Genomic DNA, 11,607 nt, shown 5'->3' on the forward strand with positions numbered 1-11,607 from the left:
TTTTTTTCATTTCGACGAACTGTTGACACTTTTTCTCCCATCTCCTCCTCCTGTTTCGATCGATAACGAGGGGAAAGATCGCCGAGTGGAGCCCCTCCTCGACAATGGACAAGTACGTCGACCTTGATCGACTGATTTCATCGTCGTCACGCCGACTCTTCTGCCAACGTTAAATTAATGAAACAGAAGCACCCTACCTGCCCCTTCATCAGACAGCGGTTCTATCGATCGTTGTAGCTCGTAGATTGACGACGAAACAAACCGTTATCTTTCGACGCCGCGCATTGTTTCGTTCCCGTCATTTCTATCTCTCCCTCCGAGGGAAAATTCATTCCGAGTCATGCTGAGTACGCATCTTGAACGATGTTTATTAACCACTTGGCGCTGGCAGCCGATTGCGGACCATAACGAGTGACCGAAACACCGTACGTAATAATTCCGAACGCTTTCTTCTTCGAACACGTCGGTGTTACGATATCGCTGGATGAAAATTATTGAGAAGTAATAATTAAACTTGTTAGTTTTAGTTTTACTGAAATACCACTTAGAAACTGGGGAAAAAATGTTGCAATTTTGAAATAGAAAATTCTCGACGTGCGTGGCGCGTCATTCCACCGCAAGAGGTTGAAAGTTGACTCATTTATGTACACGCCTAATTTTTTTTCTTTTTAATATTCCCGATAATTATTTGATATTCCGTCACGTTCAATATAGTTCTAACAAAAATTCAGATTACTCGATTCAGAACCTCTACCTTATAAATGTTATACAGTAATCTTTCAAGTGAGAGTTAAATCAATGAGGAAAGGTAAAAATTTACTGAGGATATACTCACAGTAAATGCACGAAATTTTGCACGAAACAAAGTACCCAGTTTGCCCACGAAGACAAACTAAAACAATTGCGAAATATTTGTTACAAATCAGTTACGAATTTTTCGATTGAAATTTGTGCCATTGAACACTTGGCGCTGGCAGCTGATTGCGGACCATAACGAGTGACCGAAACCGTACAACAACTCGTCGCTTTCTTTTTGAACCCGTCGGTATGATATCGCTGGATAGAAATGATTGAGAAGTAATTAAATTTATTATTTGCTTTGTCTATTTTTAATTTTACTGAAATGTACTTAGAAACTGGGAAAAATGTTGCAATTTTGGGACAGAAAATTCTCGAAAAGTACGAAAAACAATCTGTACCGCGAGATTATCAACCGATCGAATATTGTTAATTGTGACGAAAATTATTCAGAATGGACGAGATGTATTGAATCTAGGGAAGTGGAATATTTGATTAACGTAGACATTGATACTTATTACACGAATTTTGTTGTTTCATCTGTAACAATCTAGTCATGTAATAGACACATGATTACAGAAGGTAAGCACTGTGAATTATTTGTGAAATTTCTCTGCTCATTATAAAAGTTTTATTTACAGTATTGATTTAAACATCAATATTTAATTATTACTCACTTATTATTTGGTCACGTGTAAGTTAATTTTATTAATATTCGTGATTAAAATTAATAACTTTCTCGAGTTTTAATAATTTTTAATATTATCATATAATATTATATATATATATAATATATAATCTTACTAGTCCAATACTAATCTCACTAATATGTTAATAATAATTTTAATGTAATGTATAATATTATTTTAACAATATATTAATAATAATTTTAATGTAATGTATAATATTATTTTAACAATATATTAATAATAATTTTAATGTAATGTATAATAGTATTTTAACAATATATTAATAATAATTTTAATGTAATGTATAATTTAATATGTTAATTCCTGTCATTTAATAAACAAGTTGCTGAAAATTAATTTATTTAATAAATAAATTCGTGCCTAATAATAATATTGTTCACGAAAATTTCATCTCTCACCGACTTGTTCAATTTATTCAATTATTCGTTTATAAACTTTATTTATTGATTCGAAAAATCATGCAAAATGAAGAAACGTAGAAACAGATTGGGAAACTGTTTCATGGGGACAAAGTTTTCAAATTCGAAAACAGCAAAATAGTCACGTTCGCATCGTAAAAAACTCAGAGCGAAGCAAACAACTATTAATTCCTTGACGTAATCGTTGGTCAGCGTAAATTTCGCGCGCGCAGCGAAAAATTTAATCTGCAAGTGAAATAAAATTTAACAATACAAATTTTAGTAATAATTCAATGCGCCAACAGTTTACGTTCAATTCAATTGGACGTATCTTCTTTTCGTGATGTAAAAATCCATTAAAATCTCTGAGCAAGCTGATGAAAATGAAGATCGAAGAAATGAATAGCGGAATCAATAGCGAAATGTTTGATAGATGAAACATCGTCCGTTTCCAGGATGCACGTGAAAGTGATCGATAAACTAATTTCATTTCTCTCAAACTGTTATTACTCTTGGAAGAGTGAAAAAAGAAGAAGATATTTTTACACCCGGGCACATGTCACATGAATCATCATCAAAGAGCCATAAAACATCGATTCGAGTGCCTTTGCAACGCAATTTCGTTCGCACCTCAAACTTATTATCGAACGTAAAAAAAAAAAAAAAAAAAAAAACGATTATAGTTGGCGAGGATAATCTTCCAATTATTCGATTTCGAGCGACAGATCGATCGACGATTGAAGCTTGAAAATTACAATTATACTTGGTTTGTTCATTCCGTAAACAATAAGATTCTAAGTGATCGATGCAACTAAATGATTTATATCAGCAAACATTAAATATTAAATGCTACCATTGTCACATTTAACGTTTGTAACGTTAACGCCGATGTTTATTTATGATTTCTCAGTTGTTCAATAATATTAGCTTCAATTTGTGATTTTCAATATTCCTTTACCCCGACAGGGAACATCTCTGAATCATTTTTGGATCGTTTCGCGTTGCAAGACAAGCTCTCCTCGCCCACGAACTCTCAGTTTCCAAATTCCACACGCACAAATGAATTTGTCATCAATTCCCCATTTCCTCGAAAATGAAGGAACGTCGTTTGATTTTTGCAATCACGCCACACCCAGCAGCGCAGCTTCCGGAAGTGTGGTTCACAGTTGAAACGTGCTCCACGAAGCACGTGACCTAACCTAAATTCGACTCAGTTGACGAGAGCACGTCATCTCGTGCGTCTGCGTGCATCTCGTTAACGCGTGTAAATCGTTTATGCGAGCACGCACACTTGGCTACAGTGTCAGATCGATTCGATCGGATTGGTCTTGTTGTTGTTGTTGTTGTTGTTGTCAGCTTCAACACAATCCCGATTCGCTGGCGCGCGCAAGGAGGAACCGTCCTCTTTTAAACCCTCCGTTTCCGGATAATTGCTCGCTAAACCCCGGCCGCTTGTCAACATTTTTAGATTTACCTTTCGCTGCGCGTTAGTGACGGCCAATTTGCACTGCCGCGTTTAATACTGCATTTTTAGAAGGATGCAGCGGCGAGCTCGCGCCGATTAATTACAATGATAATTACAATGCTCGTGCAAAGGGTGTTCTTCTCTCACTTTCGTTATGCAAGACACATGAAAATGTTTCTTCCTTTGAGTTTCGAAATTGGCGTAACAAGTTAAAGATAACGAGATAATTGAAAAAATGAAATTACGTCGTTTTATTGTCATTTGTATCAATTTTAATTGATGCTTAATTACATCGAGCCAATATTGATCGTAATTGTTCAAATACTTTTGTAATAGTATAGTATATATATTGTATTAATATCTGGTAACTTATATATATATATATATATATAGATTCAGATGTAATAGTATAGTATATATTTGTATTAATATCTAGTAACTTTTATATATACACATTTTTAGACTTATTTAATGGTTAGGTCAGTTAAAGAATGTTAAAGAAATTTCAGAATATTTTACATAAAAAAAAAATAATAGGAATGTTTTTAGAAATGCATCGTGAGCAACTGATAAACGAGTATTTATTACGAAAGAAAATTCAATAATTGACTTAAAACATATTTAAATTAAAATGTGTAATTTTCAAATTTAAAAATATAACATTTCAAATTTTCTGATATTATTAATAATAATATTGTTATAATTTTTGCATTGTAATTAATTAATACCATAATAATAATATCATAAATAATATTTAATACTATATTGTAATACTAATTATTATTTAATATTATATAATTATTAATATTATATTATTATATTTAATTATAACTACTTAATTATATTTTATTATTAATACTAATTATTATTAATATTATATTGTAATACTAATTATTATTTAATATTATATAATTATTAATATTATATTATAATTATTAATTTATTATTATATTGTAATACTAATACTGAATGTCTAATATTACGATATATTATATATTATTTAAGTTACATTTAAATTTTCCCCTATTTATCTCTCCAAATTTCTATCTTACAAACACTTTAATTCCAGTTTTGTGAATAATTCTTACACATCGCGGAGAAATACGTGAGAATACGCAGGAACTTAAACCTGATCCTTTGTCTATCTAATTTTAACTGTGTCCTTAACTGTGTCGAAATTTAAATAAATGAAGAAAATACACGCGTGTTATTATTCAATGCCGTGAGAAATTTACGAATATTCGGAGTCACGTGCCTGATGTCTCTTTTTCCCTTTCTGTCAACAGTAATTACGAAGTTCGTTAGTTCAGAGATTCATTGTTGTCGAAAGTCTTACAATTCCGTCGAGAAAAATTCTCTCTCTCTTTCTCTTTCTCTTTATAACAAAGCGTATTTGTGCACCGACTTAAATTTAAATTTACTGGTTTAGATTTCTGTTTGATCTGCTTGGTAATTATTTATTTACAAAAATATCTTCATATACATTCGGATTAAATAATTTATATAATGTCATTTAATTGTACAAATAATTCATGTGATTAAATAATCATATTCAATTGTATAAATAATTTGTATTAATTTATACAAACGAATCCATTTGCGAATATTCTATTATGGATTTGCAATTTACAATTGGAAATGCCCTGGCAAATGTTTTCCTTTGTCGAGATTCACAGTTTCATGTTGCAAGCTACGAAGTAACTAAAAATTTGAACGGCGGAATTTCAAAGCGAGCAAGAGTGAATGATTAACGAATGGTTGTTTCACGCATGGGAACGCGAGTAAAAAATATTTTCGCGTGGATAGCGAAGTGTCGCCAATTCTCAACTGAACACGTTCAGAACTCTGTTTCCCCTTTTTTTTTTTTTTCCCTTTAAATCGACTGAAATCCAGCTCAAATGTAAATTTAGCCTATCTAGAAATTTGCTCTATCGTTATTAAAAATGCGTTCGCAGTTGAATGTTAAAGAAAGAAATTGCACAAGCTTAATTAATCGGATGGAATATTCCGCAATCATTCACACGACATTGGATATATGAATATAATCCGCCTTGGATTTCGTAAGTATCGAATCACGCTCGAAATTACCAGGATTGTGATAAATAAATAAAAAAAAAAAAAAATCCACTGTTGCTGGTGTATTTAATTAAGCGGAATATTCAAACACGGGCCGTCGGCGATGAATTAATATTAATAATTACGCGCGTTTATATATATATATTTTTTTTATTCGTCGGGGAATTCTCCAATGAATATATTGTTCGCGAGTTTATTTGAATCGTAAAAATCGTGATTTTATTAAAATATTTTAAAATTTATAAATTTACATCGAAACTAAACAAAAATTGGTTGCTCAATGAGAAGGTCCATTGTACTTAATAACATCAATTAGTCATTAAAATTTAATACTTAAATATCACCAAATATCGATTCATTGATTAGATTTATTTGTTAATTTTCAGAAAGTGCAGTAAATTATTAAATTTACAGCTTCTGATACCTATGTACAATTGCAATCGAGTTGAGATTTATTTATTCGATGCCAACTGACATATCTTTTGTTGGTGCCGTTTGAAAGCCCTTTAAAGCCAATGAAAATTGCAAGATGCAACAAAAAACGATTGAAAAATGTACGAATGTCGGGCAACATACGTGGGATATGACAGATATGATTCATGATACACGGATGCAAAGCCTCGACTCGTATATGTTTTGCGAAAGAGAAAATAAAACTTTATATCCCTCTACGATTTCCCTACGTTCTGGAGATTTTTCTTTGTCGTCGCGTGCGATATTTCTTTTCTTCCTTCGTTAATGTATTATGTCACGGCGAATGTATCGTGACAATTCGGAAGAGACGCACGTGTACAAGTTTAACATTAACGTACGAACATGATGCCAGATGTTTAATAAATAGGTAGAGTTGATAGAGATATCTGTATTTAGATTATGTTGTTTCCAAAAAATTATATAATTTTGATTAAAATTTTATTAAATATGTATATATATATATATATATATATATATATATATATATTTAATTTTATTAACTAAATTTATTTTTTATTAATATTTATTTATATTTATATAAGTAAATATTAATAAAATATTTATTTTAATTAAATATAATTTTTATTTATATTTATATTTTTTTATTAATATATATATATATTTAATTTTATTAACTAAATTTATTTTTTATTAAATATATATATTTAATTTTATTTTTTATTAAATATATATATTTAATTTTATTAACTTTGTTGTAATTTAAATTGTTAAAATTTCAAACTGTCGAAAATATTCGAAAAATAAAGAGTCCTGGAGAACATTTTATATGAATTCCTGATTTTGTTCTAAAATATCGACAGTATTTGCTTAAAAAAACTAATATGTAAATAGATCTTACAGAAATGTACAATTTTATTATTTATAGCGACGCTAATGAAACTTATATTCTTATATTCTAATTATCTTCTATACTTATATTCTAATTATAATAGAAATGAAAGAACATTTTGTATATTTTTTTGACGTATCAATGACAACTGTATAGTAAATTGAAATTACGCGGTACTAAATAATAAATAATACAAATAAATAAATAATTGTATGCAATATTAAAATGTTAAATTAAATTGCTATACGGTAGAATTCTCTTCGAACTCATTTATGTTTCCATGGTGAGCAAATTATAAGAAACATCGTCGTTCGATTAACAAATAAATCAGTGCCTGTAAAATCCTCGTTTCCTCTCTGGAATTTAAATTGTTTAAAATTGAATTTCAAACAGATTGAATTGAAATTCAAATTCAAATTATGTGGCAAACAGATTGAATTAAGTTTCAAATACTTCACAATGCTAAAGAACAAAAAAAAAAAAAAAAAAGAGAAATGCGTCGTAATTGTACTAAATATTGAATAATATTGAATACTTTAATTAAAACTGTGGCGAGTACATACGGAGAATTTCGGAACTCGATTCTCGAAACTCTATGTGCACGTGGAACGTCGATTTATCGAAATTTGAATTTAACGACGCGATACCGTCAATTAAATGTCATCCCGTCCTTAATTATCAATCACGTCAATTACGTATATCGAATTTGAAGAACGTCTGCGACAAAATTCGAAACTGTACTGTAATTTAGCATCCAGAGGAAACGAAAGACACGTCACGTCCCGTATATTTATTTATTTCAAATTATTTGAGAAGAAAATCTAACTAAAATCGTCTCATTCGATGAATTCTTTTTCAATAAAATTTAATCTTCCTTGCGAAAATTTGATAAAATTTAATTTTCTGTGTTCGAAAATTTTATAAACGAGCATCCACAGTTTGATTGCAATCGTTATTGTTGTTGCGTTAATTATCAAAATCATTCTCCATCGAGAGAGACGACGTTTCTATCTTTCTACTTTCTATCTATCCAAAATTAAAGATTTTCTTCAACTTGAGATTTAGTAAAATATAAATTGTTAAAAATCGAACATCCGAATCTAATTTACAAAGTCCTTCTCTATCGATCAAATATTTTCATCTTTGTGCATCGATTCTGAGATTGAAATTTTTTTTCTCTTAGACATGCACCGTAAGATTTCAATGTTTTTTCGTGTCTTCGACATTTTTAATCTAAAATTGATCGAATCTAACTTTTCTGTTGAGCTACTTTTGTACATCAATTTACATACGTACGATTCCAGCACAGAATTTCTTCTTTTATACAATGTACATATTACGTACGTTTTTAATATCTTCTAATCTCAAAACTTTTTTCTATCGACCAAATAATCCCCCATTTACATACACGTGACAATTCCTTCCTTTAATTCTTTTTATTTCCACCTACAGTAGAACATCATTTATACGGGAAAAGTAACAGTTTGCACAATTTGTGCTTGTATAATTGAACACTGGCAGAGGCTTCTGGTTCACTTAAAATTTGACTCAAGATAAATGAAGTTCCACTTACAATTTTTATAATAAATACACGAATTTTTATATATATATATATATATATTTTTACAATATTTTTTATACTATTATTATAAATAGTCAAATTTTTACTTTTTAATACTATACCTGTTAAACTTGAAAAAAGAAAATATTCAGATTCTCACCTGGGTATCAACTTGTCCTCGAGCATGCTGGGCAGGTCGTCAGAGTCTTCGTTAAGGGCGGCGAAGAAGTCTTGGAACTTGTCTGGGAAACTGCTCGGCGGGCAACTGTTCATGGAAATTCGATCAAGAAGCTCCGCGGAACTTTTCTTGACGGCTTCATGATGTCCCGATACTGTTGACGCTGCCATATAAGCACCGCAAATCCCTCGAGAGAGATCGCTCTAATCACGCAGCAGCAACTTATCACGCGTCACTTTTCAAACAGTCCCTCCCATCTTTCGTCCAGTTTTGCCGGAGTTTCGTTCTCACAAAAATCAACCACCAACTTCTCACAAAAAAAAAAAAGAAAAAAAAAAGTGAGGAATGAAATTCCAAACTTCCAAAAGAAAATTTCTCACGTTTTCAAACGACGAGAAATTCGTGAATATCAACGTCTCTGTCTTTCAACGACGCCTTCGCGAACAGGAATTTCAATTTCGAAATGAAAGATCAAAGATTCCGTTTCTGTCTTCGAATTGCTTTTACAATTGGTGATTCTTGCTTCGAAAACTCGTTTCGATTCGACTGGACGATATTTACAACTTCGTTAAATTACGGAAATTTCGCGTACACAGTAAGATCCCCGGATTTCAGGGAGATTTTAGAGGAAATTCATGAGAATTCTGATCTTGAGCTCGAATTGTAAAAAATCTCTGGAAGACAGAGACAGGTGAATTTCAAAAAAAAAAAAAAAAAAAAAAGACCAACGCCTCCCTTCGGATCGACTGGCAATCAGCGATACTTCCGTTAGAATCTCAGACAGAGAAGAAATATTCCAGAAATTGCGAGGAACACCGATAATCAGATAATGACGAAAGACTGAAACTGAGAACAAGTAGAAAAAACTCGCATCGATTCGAAATTACATCAATTATTGACCGAAAGAGCGAAAGGCTCGCGGGAAAACTGGAAATGGTGTTCGTCGTGCGACGAAAACAAAACAAAATTCAGGGGACGATCTCTTCGTAGCAGTCAACGACTCCACGAGTCGGACACCTCACGATACTTTTCTCACGTGGACAGAAGATTTCTCCGGCTCTGCGAAATCCTGCGCGCCGTTCTCCCGATTTCTCTCCGGTCGAGTCCTCGAGCTCGAGAAAGAAATACGACACGGCACGGGGTTGTTTTATCGTCGTTGTCACGAACGTGTTTCCCCGAACGATCGGCGAAACGGCGAGCGAGTTTTGTTGCGGCGGGTACCTGGCGATAACTGAAGCTCGCACGGTTGTTGCGCGTCATTCTAGCCTCGCTGGAAACTGACACGCGGGTTGCGCAAGCGTGACTTCACCCTCACGAGAGCTCTCCCCCTGAAAGGCAGCGACAAAACTCGGCGAAACTGACCACTCGCCGTGGCTTTTCGCGACTATGCGTCCACCACGTTACGCGCGTCTGTTACACCAGACAGGCGAGCGTTCTTAACTTCTTGCCTGATTAATTTTCAATCCGATGTTCCGCGACGGCGTTTCGGCAAACGAAATGGGCGATGAACACAAGGTGGATCAATTCCTGGACCAATCGTTAGTTCGTGAAAAATTTTATTTGAAAGCCTCGAGAAAGTTGCAGTTTGAAATTCACGGTATTGAAATTCTTCGTGTATATTAAACCTCTTGACGGGCCACGCAAGTCGAGAATTTTTTTTTATCTGAAAATTCCAACGTTTTCTCAGTCTTAAGTACATTTAAGTGTAACCCGGGCGAAACAAATGATAAGTTTGTTACTTCTTAGTAATTTTTAGCCAGTGATATATACCGATGAATTCAAAAAGAAGACTAGTTATATTGTATGACGGTTTGGTCACTCGTTATGGTCCGCGAACCGTAGTTGCCAGCGCCAAAGGGGTTAATGGCACGAATTTTCAGTCGAAAAATTTTTTGATTTTTATTTGACAAATATCTCGCAATTGTTTTACTCTTCGTGGACAAACTGGGTAAACCTAACCTAGCCTAAACTGAAATTAATATTAGTATTGTAATATTAATTAAAATTACTCTCGGAGTGATTTTGTTTTAATTAATATATTGGAAATTTTATTAATTACTATATGTTAATTAAATGTATCATTATATTAATATTAATTTTAATATTAATACTAGTATTACAATATTAATATTAATTTTAGGTTAAGCTAGGTGGAGGTTAGTTCGATGTTACAATATTAATTAATACTAATATTAATTTTAATATTAATACTAATATTATAATAATAATATTAACTTTAATATTAATTGAGAGGTACCGTGAATCGATTAATATTAAAATTAATATTAGTATTGTAATATTAGTATTAATATTACAAAATTAATATTAATATTATAATATTAGTATTAATATTAAAATTAATATTAATATTGTAATAATAGTATTAATATTAAAATCAATATTAGTACTGTAATATTAGTATTATATTAGTATTGTAATATTATTAATTTGTATTGTAACATCAAACTAACCTCCAACTAGCTTAACCTAAAATTAATATTAATATTGTAATATTAGTACTATTAAAATTAATATTAATATTGTAATAATAGTAGTAATATTAAAATTAATATTAGTACTGTGATATTAGTATTATATTAGTATTGTAATATTATTAATTTGTATTGTAACATCAAACTAACCTGCACCTAGCTTAACCTAAAATCAATATTAATATTGTAATAATAGTATTAATATTAAAATCAATATTAGTACTGTAATAATAGTATTATATTAGTATTGTAATATTATTAATTTGTATTGTAACATCAAACTAATCTCCACCTAGCTTAACCTATAATTAATATTAATATTGTAATAATAGTATTGTAATATTATTAATTTGTATTGTAACATCAAACTAACCTCCATCTAAAATTAATATTAATATTGTAATATTAGTACTAATTTTAAAATTAATATTAATATTGCGACATTAGTATCAATATGAAAATTAATATTAATATGATACATTTAATTAACATATAAAAATTAATAAAATCACTAATACATTGATTAACAAAATCACTTCGAAACTATTCCCTTGGAAAAATCGAGAAAAGTATAGTGTTAAACACACCTGACCTAACCTGACCCG

The 11,607-nt window shown here is 31.0% G+C and overlaps 1 protein-coding gene across 1 annotated transcript in view; it reads right to left on the reverse strand.

Annotated features, from left to right (window-relative positions):
• Nucleotides 1-8,825, reverse strand: part of LOC122532104 (serine/arginine repetitive matrix protein 1-like) — a gene marked incomplete at its 3' end in the record, with an annotated part of 54,524 nt that extends 45,699 nt beyond the window's left edge. The window contains exon 1 of the mRNA XM_043660582.1: nt 8,493-8,825. Within this exon, the coding sequence (XP_043516517.1) occupies nt 8,493-8,680 (188 nt within the window). The remainder of the gene's footprint in view (nt 1-8,492) is intronic.
• Nucleotides 8,826-11,607: the final 2,782 nt, after the last annotated feature.

The sequence above is a fragment of the Frieseomelitta varia genome, unplaced genomic scaffold (genome assembly GCF_011392965.1).
Source record: "Frieseomelitta varia isolate USP_RPSP 00005682 unplaced genomic scaffold, Fvar_1.2 scaffold_434, whole genome shotgun sequence".
NCBI classification, from domain to species: domain Eukaryota; kingdom Metazoa; phylum Arthropoda; class Insecta; order Hymenoptera; family Apidae; genus Frieseomelitta; species Frieseomelitta varia.